The sequence below is a fragment of the Perkinsus marinus genome (assembly GCF_000006405.1).
Source record: "Perkinsus marinus ATCC 50983 genomic scaffold scf_1104296962102, whole genome shotgun sequence".
Taxonomy (NCBI): Eukaryota; Perkinsozoa; order Perkinsida; family Perkinsidae; genus Perkinsus; species Perkinsus marinus.
The window spans coordinates 452,613-469,277 of NW_003205565.1; the positions used below are offsets into that span (position 1 = coordinate 452,613).

Below are 16,665 nucleotides of genomic sequence, written 5' to 3' on the forward strand. Positions count from 1 at the left end.
CTCTCGTGGTAGACCAGCAGCGCTGAGATAGTTTGCCAGTCAGAGATATTCGCGACCACTACACTCCTCGACTTCAGATGACCATCGGCGAGACTGCTCAAGAGGTTGCCCATGGCTTGGAGACCCTCACGAGGCTGTAAGAAGTGCTCCCCTGCTGTCGGATTAATGTTGTATTTGGCAGACATACTGCTCGCGATCGACTTAGACCAGCCACCCCATTGAATAGACAATACGTCAGCTGAAGACTTCTCCGCGAAGTAGTCGGAGGCGGAGTTGGCGGCTGCGTAAACAGACTGCCCAGGATTGCCGAATGCGCTTGAACTCGAGGAGAACAACACGTACCGAGGACCCGATCCTAGCGCTTTCACGAGATTCACTGGGCCGAGGACTTTCGCGGCAACAGCTCGGTAAAGTTCTTGATAGTCAGAGGGAGCATTTTCAACAACAGCGTCTTCCACCACACCAGCACAGTGGAAAACGACGGTCACCATTCCACGATACTCAGATATGGCGTCGATAAGAGAAGCACTGTTACTGACGTCAGCGATCCGTACGTCGACCGGGCACTGCAGACTGAGCGAACTCAGCGACGAGGAGGCCGCTCGGCCGAGGAGAACGATCTTGTTGCAGCTGAGGTTGTCAACCGCCCACTTTGCAACGAGTTGCCCAAGACCACCAAAGCCGCCCGTAATCACAATGACACCATCACCGAGCTGCTGGCTGAGGTCAGCCCTTGGCGTCGCTGGCGGACTACGGCAGAGTTGCCGAAGCTTAACAGTACCATCTGCCACTTTGTACTCCCCTAAACTGGGCAACTCGATGAACGAGGGCAAGTTCTTCATATCGAGAACTCGGACAATCCTCAAGCCTAGGTTGGAACCATGTTCGGACATGAGCGACCTTGCGAAACCCACGACTGAGCTTGCACACTGGCAGTCACGTATCACCAAGAACGTGTCCATGTGGGAGAGCAGACGGCCGTTCGGTATCAAACTCTCCTGTACAAACTTGATAACATCGCCGAGGAGACTTATAGGATCACTATCGTCTTCGGCGTCTACCACTACGATGGCTCGACCGAGCGACTTCACCACGACGTCGAACTCAGATACATCTCGGCACCACATGACATCCCCGCAGCTCGGAACCCGTCCTAAGAGGCGGATACCAGCGAGCTCCCTCGAAGGTCCATTATCAAGAGAAGGAGGAGTTACCGGAAGGTCTTTCCAGTCCTCAATGTACATCATACTGGTCACGTCAGAGGCAGACGATGCTGGGTGAGAGTCTCTGCTGGTGTCTCGATCTGCCGGCCAGCACTTTGTTCGTCTCCACCCTCTCATCGGCAATGAGAGAACTCTCGACAACCCCTCTTTCTCGGGCACCGGTGGCTTGGATAGGATTCCCTTGGCCCACATTGCACCGCGCAGGACGTCATCAGTCTTGTCGTAGTAGCGCACCGCGCATAAGACTTCGGCGCTAGGGACACATTCGCGAATAAGAGTTCTCATGCCCGCACCAGGCCCCACATCGATGAACATCGTTCCACCTTCGCCGGCCTCCTTCAGGGCGCGTCCAAGCATCACCGTTCGTCTCGTCTGGCGGCACCAATACCGAGCAGAAGCGAAATCGCACTCGCCATCGACATGCGTGGCGGTGCTGATGAGGTTGTACTTGCAAGGTTTCCTAAGGTCCGGAACGACAACTGGAATCTCCTTCTCCAATACGGCCACTGCTCGGTCAACGTATGTCGAGTGGAACGCCCCTGCAGTATCCAGCACTTTGCAAGGCACTTCAAGTGTGGCCTTGAAGCTCTCAATAGACTCAGGTGGGCCGCTCACAACGATGCGCTTGTCAGCATTCGCGCAGGCCACTTCGACGCCTCCCGGCAGCTGTGATAGATCCTCTAGGGTCGAACCATTTATAGCTAACATTTTGCCTGTGTTGCCTTCAGTGATGAGTCTTGCACGGAGGCGCACAATCTGCAAAGCTTGTTTTAAAGGCATCACCCCGCAAACAGTCGCGGCCACCCATTCACCCAGCGAAGCACCGAGCAGCTGGATTCGAGTGGTTTCGGGTATGATACGTAGAAGGCGCAAAGTCGTAGAATAGGAGATGGCGAACAAGGCGACCTGTGCTGTGACGGGGGTCGGCTGACGATGATAGGTGAGGACAGGGTCCTCGCCCAGAAGAGCAACTATCTCGGGTTCGATGAATACCATTCCAGGCTGAGGCAGAGCCAGACCTTGTCCGGGACAAACAAGCGTAACGCATTCACAAGCACCAGAACATTCGTTGACATCCTCGAAGTCAATGTCTGCCAACTGAGCAATAGCAGCGTCAGGGAGGGAGCTGGTGAACTCGACGACAGTCCGATACGGAAGAGATGGTCGAAAGATGCCGAGCGTGTACGCGACCGACGCAAGATCGGCAGAATCGGGGGAGACCTGGAGGAACTTGATGAGGCCCTCCACTCCCTTTCGCAGGCCGTCTTGGCTGTACGAAGAAAAGGGGATACATATGGGAGCCTTCTCAGACACGGCCATCGGTGACTTGACAGCGTGCGGCCCGCTCTCTATGATAACATGAGCGTTAGTGCCACCAATACCCAGGGCGCTGATAGCCGCAACTCGACGTGATCCATACCACGGCTCGAAGACACGTTGGAGTTCCATGTTCGATGCTTCGAGACGATGCGACAATAGAGGATTCACATTCCCTGAAAATAGAGTCGATCTCCCGAGGGACGGCCTTTATAGTCCTTACCTTCCGAGGATGAGCCAGAAGGGACTAACACAGCCTCGTATACGCACATAGCGGCTTTAGCGAATCCCATGGCGCCAGCTGCTGTATTCGCGTGTCCGATATTGCCCTTCACGCTTCCCACGGAAATTTTTCCCTCACCTTTGTTCCTCCAGTATTGACCACTAAGAGCTTCAGCCTCTATAGGATCCCCAACATACGTCCCAGTGGCATGAGCCTCTATCATTCCCACTTCTCCACTGATGGCACTGCTGCAGTCATTCTGAGCCGCTCGAATAGCTCTCTCGTGGCCGTCGACGCTGGGGGCTGAGAACGGCTCACCAGCCCCATCGTTGCAAACCCCTACTCCCGAGATAAGACAGTAGACTGGATCGCTGTCTCTCAAAGCATCGTCATAACGTTTCAAGAGAAAGCAGTGACCACCGTTGCTGTTCGCAGTCCCACTGGCCTGGTCGGTGAAGGGCTTGCACTTGCCGTCCGAGCTCCATATCATGCCTTCCTGGCTCGCGTGCTCATTCTGCGGCAGAACCAACGAGACGCCACCGCAAAGGGCCATGTCACATGTCCCATCACGCAGAGCTTCCACAGCTTGGCAGATGGCGACGAGAGCTGATGAGCATGCTGTACCGATACACATGGAGGGACCAGTGAGGTTTAACGCATGGCTAGTGCGCATGGCAATATAGTCTTTATCGTTGCCCATCTCCAAAGTGAAATATCGGTCCGGGTCGGACATGCGAACTGAAGGGAGGCTCTCGCCAGGCTCCAGCAACAGAGATAGATAGTGCGGAAGTGAACCACCAGACACGAATACCTACAACAATCAGCAAAAAACGACTAATAAGCCACAGCTGAGGCTCCCTCCGATGCCAACATTACCCCACAGTTTATCGCTTCCCCCGTCTCTATGGCAGGGCCCATGCCTCCATCAGTGAGCGCTTCGTAGGCCATCTCCAGCCACATGCGTTGATGAGGATCCAACAGGAGGGGATCCGAAACCCCTCTACGGGACCAGAAGTCAACGTCGAAGCCAGAAACCAGATGTGGGTCTAGATAGTAACCGCCGGGCACATTACCTAATGCCAATACAATAGCAGCTGTGTAGTAGATCGGTGACTTACCAACGCCGGTGTGCCCATCAGGAGGAGGGGAGAAAGGATTGAACGCGGCCGGCTCGCCCCTGAGGGCCTCGAGAAGAGCCGAAAAACTAGTCTGGCCGATGCCAGGCCACCTTCCACTAGCTCCAACAACAGCAATCCGTCGATCTTCGTTCGCATCGCTCCGCCCTAAACTGGTCCCAAGCTGCAAATTCCTCCTCGGCGCATCACGACCTTGCGTCAAGAAGTCTATGATGTCTCTCGGAGTGTCCAATGTGCCGTCCAAAATGAACTTCGCTGGAATCCTCAACGCTGCCGCTATTCTCATCGCCGTCAAAGATTGACCACCACACTGGCGCCAAAAGGACCCATCAAGAGAGAAATCGATGCCCAAAGTATCCTCCCAGACAGAAGCCACTCGCTTCTCGATCTGTCCACGCATGGAGCTTTTACTAGCATTGAGGGTGTCTTGCGAACTCTTCGCACGAGCCCTCCTCACATTAGCGATAAGCTCCTTGACCTTACCCTTGTCGATCTTGCCCGTTTTCATCATAGGGAAGGCCCCTTGCCAATGAACCGCCCTCTGCGGAACATGCCCTGCGGGGAGGTCCTCGGCACGGAGAAAGTCGAGGAGATCATGGGGCTCCACAGCCCCAGCGGGCGCTGTATAAGCGATCACGAGCTCATCCTGGGCAGGCATCGCGCACACTTCCCCCACCCCCACGAAATCTCGAGCCTTCGCTTCGACCAGGCGCAAGTCAACTTTGAAGCCACGGATCTGACAAGGGTTACACACGAGGTTGCTCCCAAAGACGGCTCACCTTGACATTATCATCAGCTCTTCCCACGATAGCCAGGCCGAGTCCGTCGATGGGTTTCACCCTGTCCCGAGATCTCCATCCATACCCGGAGCCGAACCCCGCTGCGGTCTGCTCGCTGTCCTCTACATAGGCCATCGTGCCGCCAATATGATCCACATAAAGCTCTCCTTCCCCGCCGCCCGCTTCGTCTGACAAAACGACAGTGAAATGCCCAAGCGATATGAATAACAGACAAACTCCCCAGTGCTGAGGCAAATAAGGCGAGTGGCTCCACATACCTTTTTCATCTATCTCCTCTATGTGCAATTTCACGTTCCATATGGGATTTCCAATCGGAGCAAACGCCATAGCTTCCGACCACAGAGGTAGTTCCTCCTTGAGAATAGAGCAAAATGCCGCATCTCCGGTCTCAGTAGTCGAGAACAAGTTGATGATGCGCGACCCTTCAGGTTGAGTCTCGAAGAACTTCCGACATACCTGTGATCGACTTGCGAGAGGCTTGATGCCTCCTCCTAGGACCTCCTACCTGCACTGAAAGAGGTTCGCCGCTGACCACCACCTTAGGGGGAAGGCGTTCGAGTTCCTCATCATCCTGAGGAAGTGGAAGTAGCTCCGTGATAAAGACGAGAAACGCTGTGAAAAGTGCGTAATTCCCATAACCCGAACTAAGCGCTCTCGCTGGGCCCTACAACAGTCCACACCCTCCCTGAATCTCCACTCTCACGAGACAGCCTCCAGAGGCCTACCTCGCCACTGATATAGTCGAGCATAGCTCCTAGTAGGGAAGGCGTCATGCAATCCACAATAGTCACAGAATCACAGCGCAGCTTCCTCGCATGCACCTCCTGACAGAACCACCACCCTCATAAGGATGCCTCCACTTGCAGACCTACCAAATCGTTCAGCTCCTTGTCTTGGATCAGCACCGTCGAGGCGCCGATACAAAGGGGCTGCCACCAATACCACAACAGGAAGAGATTTGCAGCAACAACCTCCCGCATCGCTCCGCTGTTGAAAAACATGCGTTCGTCGCTCCACGCCCAAAGCATCATATTAATTAAGGTTTTGTGCGTAGTAACAACACCTTTCGGGAGGCCGCTCGTGCTCCCGCTCGTCCAGTCCACAAAACACGGCGATTCCGCTGTCGCCAGTATTTGGGGTGCCTCTACAGGGAATTGAACCGGGCTGCTCATTCCATCGACCACGACCTCCTTGTTAATAAAGTCCAGCGCTACATCTGTGCGACAAGGGATGCTCGCCATACCACCGACCGGAGCAGCATGAGCCTCCGGATCACAGCAAATCCAAACTTTCGGCACCCAACGCTCAAGCATTCTCTCGCGAGCAGGAGCGTTGGTCAAAGTGCGTCGATCCATCAAAGAAAAAGGCACTCCCGAAGCGGCTAAGGCATACATAACCACGGCCCAGGTGAGTCTCGAGCACGGGGAGTCCGAGAAGGTCACCAAAACATGTGCACCTCGCTCCACCGTACGCATGCACATACGCTGGACAATACCGGCATATGCCACAAACTCTTCGTAAGTGATCGTCTGGTCTCCACATGTGAGCGCCACCTTCTTTGGCTGAAGCTTCCATGCTCTTTCAACCAAGACCGGCCACGGGACGGCGATCAGTGGGTGCGTCGACAAGGCTTCGTGAACTTTGCTCAGGGCGTGTTCGGGATTCTCAACATCTTCCGTAGAAATCTCCATATAACGATCGGCATTTTTACGGATCGGAGATTCAACATCGAGGTGCTCGAGAGTAGCCAGTGCGTATGGCCCCCAAGCGCGGTTCCACATCCACCCAGAGCCTGCCCATACCAGGGTGTACAACACGTTACTCGTCCAAAAGCGCTCGGTCGACCAAAGGTCACGATCAATTCTGAAATGACCCGGAAGCTGGCCAGCATGAGCAGCAGTTCCCTCATCCCTATTACAGTCCATCTGGGTCGTATATAACCAACGCCAGCCTCATGAAATCCATCCTGTCGGAGCCACTCGACGACGAGGAGGAGGAGGGTGGGCATTTGGTCATCACTCAGGTGGAGGAAGAGTTAAAAGGAAAACTCAAACTGTTACCCACATTCTGATGACGTCAATGATGCCCTTAAGATGAAGGTGATTAACGTTTCACTTGTGGCTCGTATAATCTACCATGTCAGAAGTGTGAAATTCTTTTTCCACATAAAAGCAATGCCCGGACTCCTTCCTAACGTCTACATTGGCTACTCCTATGAAATGCAAAACTACCACATTGATAAGCACCTTCCACTTCATGCGAGTTGAACGTGAAAATTCCGCGGATACCACCGGCGGTGGTCTCCTGAGTCCTGTAACATGCAGTCTCACACAGATAGAGGACTCCACGTAGTAGTTTACAGAGCATCCACTATTTCTACAGCAATGACCGAAACGGGACCAACAAGCATCGCTAACAATACTAGCAGGACCATGGCACCGACCTGGAAGCGAAGACTTACCCACAGCAGTCGAGCCAGGTGAATCATTATACTGCTGGGGAACCCCTAGGAGGGATCCAACGAAGCAATTAATATAGAGCCGTAATCGTATGCCAAGAACCCTACAGACACCCAGCCCTGACCCCCTATGTGCACCCAGGGCACCGGTGAGAATGATCAATCACAGACGAACGCGAAGACACTGATTTACTGCGCTATGAAACTTATCCGATTCCAGCAACATATTGGGGGTATCATATTCACTTAGCTGCCGTAGTTCTCGCGCGCATCTTTGCTCGAGCAGCGCTGATCTGACAAGACGCAAACAATGCAACTCGGAGATCCCATCAACCACAGGTCGAAACCACCAAGTCCGACTCGGCCTACTACCATCTGCTCCTTAGCGATGAGATGGCCAGTGGACTCGACCAAGTCCAACAGGTTATGTATATCTGAGCTCCACTTATCCAAACGCTGGGTTGTAGTCAGCCTCCGACCGAACCTGATATATGGTATGCGACACTAGAGTCTGTGAGCTTCGCTCCGCCTACCTGATTATTCCGGCGGGACGGTCGATCTTGGCATCAAGGAAGCCACCAGTCACGAGCTCGCATACTTCCTTCTCAGTTTCGTCCACAGTAACTCCAATCATCTTCGCCCTAGCAACGAGAGTAATGCCACAGTCGAACTCTCCAATGGCAACGCGACTTACAGAGATGCAGAATGAATCCTGGTGTAGTACACGGCAGCCACTTTCACGATATTCTGAGGAACACAAATTTCGCTCCGCCGAAGACCAGGAATGGGGAGCAAAATATGACTACTGACATGTTGGACAACGCGCTTCCGGAAAAGGCTCCATCTCTCGGCCCCGCTGAAAACGAACAACTGCCAGAAGGTCAGAACGTCTCACCTACCCTAAATATTCCGCCTCCTTGTCGGCAACAGCATCGTTGAACACCTGAAATCCACTACATGCTTTCCGCCCGATAAAAAAACCAAGTCCACGAGATTCTCAAAGTACCTTATGAGCCTTGACAATCCCTTCGTTGGGAAGCGGAGATGGCACGAGCTCCTCAGCCAGGAACGCGTTCAACAAATCACTGACAATCAAAAAATGCCGAGTCGGCATCACCGACAGTTTGCATATGAGAGCTCACCTGTAGACCGGGACGCTCTCCAAGCGTTTCTTCTCAGACTCTCGCAGCTTGTACAGAGAATCACTTTGCTCATTGGAGTAAGGCGACAGGATCAGATATAGCACCGAGCACTCCAGAGCCTAGCGAACCACAATAGAGTGATAACAATACACACAGGAAACACTACTACTTCAGTCCATTTGGACTCATCCTCCTGAGTCTTCTTAGTATTCAGTATAGCTCGGTAGCACTTATACACCTATCAGAACGACGCTGAGAACGATTCCATGCGTCCCGGACTCACCTCCAGGTAGTTCTTCTCGTGAAGCCAGTAGCGAACAAGATACCTATCAGTAGCAACAGCTATCGCCAGCTCACGTCCTCCATCATTACGTATAATATGTGATCTTGATATCCTGCATGCCCTCATCCCTCTCCAACTGCCTCGGGTTGATCTTCCTCGATATTATTTGTGTGCCTGTGAGGCCAAATCCTCTACATTCACAGTGCGCATATCCTACGTATGTAGTCGCCTTTTCGCAGCACTAGACGCATCTGAGTAACGAGTGCATGAGATGAAGCAATAGGTTCTTAGATCGCTCCTCACCTGTTCCAGAATGTATTCGGCCTTCTCGTTTTTCTCCATCGCACCACATGTCTCAACCTGCTCATCTTGGATGATGTTCGCGGCCTAACAATTCGAAACGTGTACCGTAGCCTCATGGTGCACTCATAGGTATGACGAATAGACCTGGGGGTATACCTCAATCGGTTCTCCATCTTCCTCCTTCATGTGTGCAAGCCTCAAACGCAGTCGAGCGCGCTCAACTTCGACGAATATCTTGCCTAAAAAATACGTCAAGTCGACGTCAACGTTATCACTCGAACCCCTGAACATTCTCAACGCTCAGCTATCAGATTATCATACAGGCGAAGTCGCACTCTGAGGGTGCACATCAGTGACGGTAAACGACTACTACGGTCCGCCCAATCAATGTGCTAATGTTGTCGCGCTGTGCTGACCTGTCAGGACCTATCCCTTGCCAGAAATTACCTTCTGTGACTTCAGAGAGAGTGTCGACCATAGCATATTGCTGTTTCCTATCCAAGTTGTCCAACCATCCCATGCACACGTGTACCTACGAATGCTCGTCAACGTCCCTGCCCATGCCCAACGGCAGACTACCAGATCGGCAACGGCGCGCTTCAGTTGACCTCGCTTCTTCGTCATGACGTGAATCATCTCCAACAGTCTATCGAATTGCTTCGCATTGTATCTGCTCCCGATCTCAGTGCAGTCCCGGTTATCACCTTTGGGATTACATGATAGTGGCCATCTCCACTAGGAGGCGACTGCAAGTTGCCGCGTCGCTGGATTGCCGAGCCTTCTTCTCCAACACTGCTAGAGCGTCCAAAGCCTCATCAATTCGTCCAGCCTGTGAGGAGCATCAAAGTCCCGACCAGCGCCGAAACTCGTCTCACCTTGACCATATCACGGCTGGTGGAAATAGCAGTGTCCGCCTCGGCACTGAAGTCTTGAGTGGCTCGGGGGTCCTTGACAAGGGAGTCGAGCCCTCTGTTCACCACGGTGCTCGGTGCTTCGTCAGCCATTATTGAGTTTCTCGGGAAGGTTCCGTTGACAAAAACAACACTATGCTGCAACAATCAGTGTACCATCCCATCGGGAAATCGCCTAAATGGACGTTCACAGGGAGATGATCACTATCACCACACAGCCAAGTCATCTCAGATTAACCAGTCATAAGTGACTGCAACACCATGCCTCCCTCGAGTCACCAGCAGCAAATCGTCGCCAGTCAAGCATAAATCGCATTTGTATGGTAGAAGCATTTCGCACAGTCGCACAGTCGACTCATAGTCACTAGGATCACAAATCAATTCGAGGAGATAGTATCAGCGGAGCCTTCCGGAGCACAAGGTGATCAGGTTGGAGCAAGCTCAACTAGGGTCAGTTGGCTGAACATCCCAAATAGATTCGGGCTTGCGCGATAATACTTGAAAACGCGCGCGCCCGATATTGTGCTCAAGATGAGATAGTCGAGTGATGGTAGGATTTCTGCATCAGGGAGTTTCTTTCATGTCGGCTTCTGGGTTGACTGCAGCCGATCCAGTGACAGCTACGTCTGGCGTTGCTGCTGCTGCTGTTGCTCTACCGGAAGACGAAACCGGCCGGGACCCGCAAGTAATACTAGAATGCCTTTGCTCGTCGTTGCCAATGGTATGCTGACTTGTGTGGCAGGTCCCCGTTGTCGAGGGTTCGACCTCAGCCGAGGAGCTACCAGCAGCAACTAAGAGCATCTCTGGTGGCGAAAAGAGGCCTCGTGAGGAGGAAGGTGATGTAGGGGCGGATTCTTCCAATGAAGAACCCCCCACTAAGAAGGCAGCGGGTGAAGGAGAACAAGTACAGGAAACTGGAAATCAGGCGGAGGTAACGCGGAATGCTATTGAGATGAAACGATCTGCTGACGAGACCGCTCCGGGCATCAATGGTAATTCGAGTAGTCGCTGCTCCCGCTCACGGCGACACCCCCACTGCCCCTAGGTGCACCTCCGATCGGTTCTTCCATCTCGGCGATTCCTTTCGGCCCTGCTGCTCCGGACAGGCCGCTCGACCATCATCGCTGGGGAGCTGAGGCTGGGCCGTTCCGCCACACGTTGAAGGTTCCTCAGCACTGTGTGGCTCAAATTATCGGCCGAGGCGGAGCCAACTTGACGAGTATTCGGAACACATCTCGGTGTCACATTGAGGTAATCCCTAAGTCGTGATTAATGACCTCTCATTCGGCCTCAGTGCGACCAATATACGAAGGAGCAAGGCTACTCGCTGTTTCACATAGATGGTCAGAACGACGAAGACTTACAAGTAGGCACTTACCGCTGACAGACACTGTATCGCGAATTCGATGTGGAAACGCTAATCTTCGTAGCCTGCTGTTATTTGTTAGCGAGCGATCCGTGCAATAGAGCGCCAGACCAAACCCATGGAGCCTCTTGAGGGTGAGATTCAGCATATCATTCAAGTCCCGGATGATCGGGTTGGCGATATTCTTGGACCTCGCGGGTGCGTCGTGAAGGTAGTGGGGCGCTTCTTGTCTTGACCTCTGCACTGTGCTTTTACTACTATCTATTCCCAGGTCATTGCAGATCGCACGGGCTGCCGGATTGATATGCAGCAGCGAGGTCTCCAGCGTGGCGAGGCGCGTGCCTGCAGAATCATAGGCACTCCTGCGGAAGTCCAAGCGGGCGTCAAAATGGTAGAGGGCATCCGAGACAACCTTATCGATGTGAAGGCTCTCATAAGAGAGTTTGAAGAACTGAACCCCAACTTTCGTCGAGATGAGTCAGAGCTGCGCTCCCCCGCTGGATGGGGATCTGGCGGCAAGGGCAGTGGCGGTTGGGACCAATCATACGGTATGCGGACAGAATATGTTGCGCATGCACCCTACGGGGCTTTCGGGGGCCAAGACCTATGGTCTCATCTTCTGCCGGCATCGGGACCGATTGATAGAGCCGTTATTGACGTACCCGCTGAATGTGCTGGGCTTGTCATTGGTCGTGGTGGTGAAAATGTGAAGGGTTTGAAATCACAGTGTAGCCTGTCGGAGTGTCAGATTGAGAAAGGTGTGGACCAGAGGACCCCTCGCAAAATGACTCTGCAGGGACCGGCGTCGGGAGTCCAAGCAGCTCTGATGCAATTATCGATGAAGACTAATGGGAGGATCGTCACAATCGTGCAGCAACAATACCCGAACTATCAGCCACAACAACAGGGAATGGGTCCTCAGGGGCCTATGATGCAGCAACAGCCGCAATCGCAGGGCTATAACGCTGGGATAATGCCTCCTCCATCACAGCAGGGGTACGGTATGTCAGGCAGCATGATGATGATGCAAGGTGGTGGCGGGGGTGGGATGGACCCAATGGCTCAATACTATTCTCAATGGGCTGCATATCAACAACAAGTTGCCGCGAGTAATCAGGCTAATATGGCTGCTTGGAGCAAATACTATGCGTCCATGGGATACCAACTACCACCATCATAACGAGCGAAGGGCCCTGTGTCGCGACTACCTTAACCCCCCCCCCCCCGTGGCCAGACCTATATCGCTATCTACGTACTATGCCTATAAGTGCCGTTCTGTAAGTCGTCTCGCTGGTCATACTGAAGGGCCATGTTAGTTTTAACCTGATCTCCAAGTACCTGTGTTGATCATAGAAATGTCACATTTTGCAAAAAATATTCCCATTTGGAGTGTCTGGTGCCGTTTTGTGTTGGCAAGTCTAATGCGAGTGATACCGAAAAATCCACCTTCTCTCACCTGGGATGATAACAGCACTTCCTTCACCCACAGATGGACGTATGACGGGTCATGATTCATAGTAGAAATTCCACAAAACCGATTGGATACTGTGTTCCCAGGGCGTTGTGGGCGTGAGGCTCGATGTAGTATCAATATCTCGTATCGCGTTGTATGCTCCAGCGATCGCAAAGTGCGACTTACGTTAGACTTTTTTCGCTGGTGATCTTCACGGTCAGGGCCCTTCGGGGATCCTCCTCACTGGGTCGTAACTAGTCTTGCTTGAGATAACAACACCCGTGCCGCCACCAGGAGCTCCTGGATCGTGTGCCAAGGCGTTATTGCAGGCTTGCTGAGGCTTATGCCTAGGTTAACTGTTCTATCTGAATCAGTCGGTTGTGTGTTCAGTTTATACCTTACCTTGGGTGGTGCTCCAAGACGACTGACTGAACTACCCAGACGTGTTCTCAGTCGCTGCTTGAAAGCTCATCTCTCGAGCCTTCTGAGTTCTTCGAATACTGTCCATGCCAAGGACTTGAAAGTTTCTCACATTGTTTTTTGAAAATTTTCCAGCTATGCTGTCCACCCTGGTCTCGCGCGGTATCGCTGCATCTGTGCCGCTGTCGAGCCTGAAGGGCAGAGCCTTCTCCTCTACCGCTCGTGTGTGGGTCGACAAGAACACGAAGGTCATTTGTCAGGTGATTTGCCCAACGCTTTGCACAGACGCTTTGCACAGACGCTTTGCACAGACGCTTTGCACAGACGCAGGGATTGAACTTGAACTTTTTACTCTGTAGGGCCTCACTGGGAAGCAAGGAACCTTCCATACTGCGCAAGCAATAGAGTACGGGACCAAAATGGTTGGCGGTGTAAATCCTAAGAAGGCTGGGACCACCCATAATGTGGGAGACAAGGTGACCTTGGGGTTTCGTCCGTTGGTTCTCGTCCAAGGGCGGTCTCAGAATCTCCCGATCTTCGCGAACGTTATGGAGGCACGTCAAGCTACAGGGGCTGATGCTTCCGTCGTCTACGTCCCGCCATTCGCCGCCGCCTCAGCTTGCTTGGAAGCCATAGAGGTATGCAATGCCCTTATTGGTGGAATATAGCATGTTGGTTCTCCTCCAGGCGGAAATTCCTCTCCTGGTGTGCATCACAGAGGGCATTCCTCAGCACGACATGGTAAAGGTGAGCTCGTCATCCGGTAGTTATTCGACGTGTGGGTTACAAGTTTGGCATGCGTGATCAGGTGAAGGCCGCTTTGAAAATGGCAGGGGGTAAAACTCGTCTTATTGGCCCGAACTGCCCGGGTATAATCAAGCCCGGTGAATGCAAGATTGGGATCATGCCTGGTTACATTCACAAAAAGGGAAAGATCGGAGTCGTCTCAAGGTGCCTCCAACCCTCGTCGAAAAGAAGACGGCCGCGTATCAGATGAAGAATTCTTTCAGGTCAGGAACATTGACCTACGAAGCCGTGAATCAAACAACCGAAGTCGGCTTGGGCCAGAGCACTGTCGTTGGCATTGGCGGTGATCCTTTCAATGGTACCAACTTTATCGATTGTTTGGAGAGGTTCGTACAGGATCCTCAGACCGAAGGTAGAACCAATTGACCTCAACTTGTTGTGTATTTCCCTCGTGGCTCCAACTGCGCTTTCTTATAGGCATAATTCTCATTGGTGAGATCGGAGGGGCAGCCGAAGAGGAAGCCGCTGAATGGCTCAAGGAGAACAATAAAGACAATAAGCCGGTCGTTTCGTTCATTGCAGGAGTTACAGCGCCTCCTGGCAGAAGGTGAATTGCCGCATGGTCTTTTTTCGAATCCTGTTGAATGATTCTTATTCAGGATGGGTCATGCCGGTGCTATCATCTCCGGAGGTAAAGGCACAGCTGCCACCAAGATCGCTGCTCTGGAAGCTTGTGGAGCGAATGTGGTTCGCTCACCAGCTGACCTGGGTATCAAGATGCTGGAGATGTACAAGCAGCGCTACCCTGATCGATCTATATGATGGTTGGCGTAGCTGTGCAAACATTCAATCTCCAATGCTTTTCACAACATTGTGCTCTGTGTTCTACGCTAAGCAAGGCTACCATTTTCACGAAGTGCCTTGATGTCTTTGCGAACTTGAGGTTAAGACTGGGGAATTGAGTTGACAGTGCTATGGCGTGAATGAGTATTGTAGACCGCTAGAAATGATAAGAATCCCAAGTTCTTTAAGGAGAATTTCAGCGAATCGCCTTCGCCCAAATAACTTCCTCAACTTTTAGGCGAGCACTATGTACCAATAGTAAAACTCTTCTTGATTCAATTTCACATGTGAACGCTCATCTACGAAAATTTTGTTGGTCTCCGGCTGGTTTCATAAGAACTTCATCAGGTGTTAGACCCTCTGCTCTTTCCGGATCCTTGATACTCAATCGACTTGCAACGAAGATCACAAACACAAAAATGTGTTACATCCCCGAGGTTGGTAATGGTTGGTGTCGTTCGGGTGTCGGGTTGGTAATGGGAAGATATAGAGATCGAATCCTTGTTAATAGATTTTTAATAATAATTGTTGAGGTGGAGTGCCTGAACTTAGTAATGTGACTGGAGAGGAAATGGTGTAATAGTTAGTGATAGTGTGCTTTAGAGGGGATGGTCGCGGTCAATCCCACCACCCAAAACCCTCCGATAACTGGTGATGATACATGGAATCATTGGTGGTGATAGTTGCCGATGACTTCACTCTGGACCCCTACGGGGTCTAGAGGAATCCAGAGCATGTGCGCACGCGAATTTGAAGTGCACGCACTATAAATAGAAAATCAACGCCCCCAACACCCGAACGCTCTTTGATGATGCACATGCACAACAACCGTGGCGAGTATCATTCTCATACACATACACATTACGAACAGTATGTTCAAATTAAGAATACTACTATATAAGTTAAGATAGTAATCATCATGCGTCAATGTGATGTAGTGGTTAGTAATAGTGTATAGGGATCAGATGGTTGTGGGTTCAAATCCTATAGGATACATCGAGACCAGCTATTAATCTAATATACTCGATAATAGAGGTGCGATGTAGATCAAACGAAAATGAAATTATCGGCTCAAATGGGTGCCTGGGAGAGCAGCGGTCTAGCTAACGGTTAGCTAGTTAGCATGCGCGGTTGAACCGCGCATGTCCAGTAAGTTCATGATGCAGGATTGAGCGAAGGGTACTTGCTTAGCAATGCTTACTCAGGATGGATGGAGTTATACCTCCAACGGTATGTGCTCTGCTCCTTTAGAATATACTGGGCCCTGTCCTACTTCATATGATCTAAGATCCCACAACCGGATCATGAAAGCGCGTTTCGCCGATATTTGTGATATAGTTTGGCCATGTTTTTCCTGAGCTTTCGGGCCGAATAGGTTTCCATCTACTCAGTATTCCCCATAGGGAAATATTATTTAGAAAACTGTGTGTTGTAGCACTTGTACTACTATGAAAAACTTCATGGGTATGGCGAGCACAACCATTCTCCTAACGATATTCGTATCGGGGGTCGAAGGCGATCCAAGCATAACTCTTCACTTAGACACTCCTCTGGGTTTCAATCGTAAACGCTCCTCAACGAGTACGACTAGATGTGACAGTTTCAATGTGAAAAGCTTCATTCTGTCTTTAGAGAAAGAGTCTAGGGAGCTCATTGACTTTGTTGAGAAGAATGGATTCACTGAGTTGTCAAACACTCCGAGGATCAATGTTTTCATTGAGGGCCGGCGATCATCTGAACGTACTGCTCTAGCTGAGGAGAAACGGTCTCCGTTACGAGAAACCGAGGCATCAATTGATGTTCATGTCGAGTCCGAAGTTCCACAGAACTATCCTTCGACCTCTCTGAGGCTCCGAAATCTACTCCAGGATGAGAGACGCCTGATGAATCGTGTTGCTCAAACAGGTAGGGGTCAACACAAATTCCACATCGCCATCACCACGATTCAGGCAAAATCATCCGGGGGATGTTAGAACGTCGTGTGCTATAGCCTATAGTGACTGGCATGCCGAGCCGGGAAGATTTCTCATTGAGTTACCC

The 16,665-nt window shown here is 51.7% G+C and overlaps 5 protein-coding genes across 5 annotated transcripts in view; 2 read left to right on the forward strand and 3 right to left on the reverse strand.

Moving 5' to 3' along the window:
* The window catches only part of Pmar_PMAR017375 (polyketide synthase, putative), a gene marked incomplete at both ends in the record, with an annotated part of 5,659 nt that extends 2,163 nt beyond the window's left edge, over positions 1-3,496 (reverse strand). The window contains 2 exons of the mRNA XM_002772098.1: positions 63-2,716; positions 2,764-3,496. Of these exons, the coding sequence (XP_002772144.1) occupies positions 63-2,716; positions 2,764-3,496 (3,387 nt within the window). The remainder of the gene's footprint in view (positions 1-62; positions 2,717-2,763) is intronic.
* A 101-nt stretch (positions 3,497-3,597) lies between these two features.
* On the reverse strand, positions 3,598-6,624 carry Pmar_PMAR017376 (amp dependent ligase/synthetase, putative; the record flags this gene model as incomplete). Its single annotated transcript, XM_002772099.1, has 6 exons — positions 3,598-4,635; positions 4,679-4,866; positions 4,957-5,155; positions 5,205-5,270; positions 5,425-5,523; positions 5,572-6,624. The coding sequence occupies 6 exons, from the start codon at positions 6,622-6,624 to the stop codon at positions 3,598-3,600; spliced, it is 2,643 nt and encodes an 880-aa protein (XP_002772145.1).
* A 775-nt stretch (positions 6,625-7,399) lies between these two features.
* Positions 7,400-9,889, reverse strand: Pmar_PMAR017377 (26s proteasome subunit p55, putative; the record flags this gene model as incomplete). Its single annotated transcript, XM_002772100.1, has 18 exons — positions 7,400-7,450; positions 7,530-7,641; positions 7,691-7,798; positions 7,852-7,904; positions 7,968-8,013; positions 8,057-8,100; positions 8,164-8,242; positions 8,300-8,418; positions 8,469-8,537; positions 8,583-8,625; positions 8,672-8,756; positions 8,800-8,833; positions 8,886-8,969; positions 9,042-9,124; positions 9,333-9,417; positions 9,465-9,555; positions 9,602-9,714; positions 9,761-9,889. 18 exons carry the CDS (start codon positions 9,887-9,889, stop codon positions 7,400-7,402), a joined length of 1,428 nt encoding a protein of 475 aa, XP_002772146.1.
* Positions 9,890-10,376: 487 nt separating this feature from the next.
* On the forward strand, positions 10,377-12,011 carry Pmar_PMAR017378 (hypothetical protein; the record flags this gene model as incomplete). The annotated part of the gene is made up of 7 exons (XM_002772101.1): positions 10,377-10,481; positions 10,539-10,788; positions 10,842-11,047; positions 11,091-11,162; positions 11,245-11,373; positions 11,434-11,920; positions 11,959-12,011. 7 exons carry the CDS (start codon positions 10,377-10,379, stop codon positions 12,009-12,011), a joined length of 1,302 nt encoding a protein of 433 aa, XP_002772147.1.
* Positions 12,012-13,172: 1,161 nt separating this feature from the next.
* Positions 13,173-14,604, forward strand: Pmar_PMAR017379 (Succinyl-CoA ligase, putative; the record flags this gene model as incomplete). The annotated part of the gene is made up of 8 exons (XM_002772102.1): positions 13,173-13,295; positions 13,395-13,511; positions 13,560-13,673; positions 13,723-13,782; positions 13,844-13,986; positions 14,046-14,194; positions 14,260-14,389; positions 14,442-14,604. 8 exons carry the CDS (start codon positions 13,173-13,175, stop codon positions 14,602-14,604), a joined length of 999 nt encoding a protein of 332 aa, XP_002772148.1.
* Positions 14,605-16,665: the final 2,061 nt, after the last annotated feature.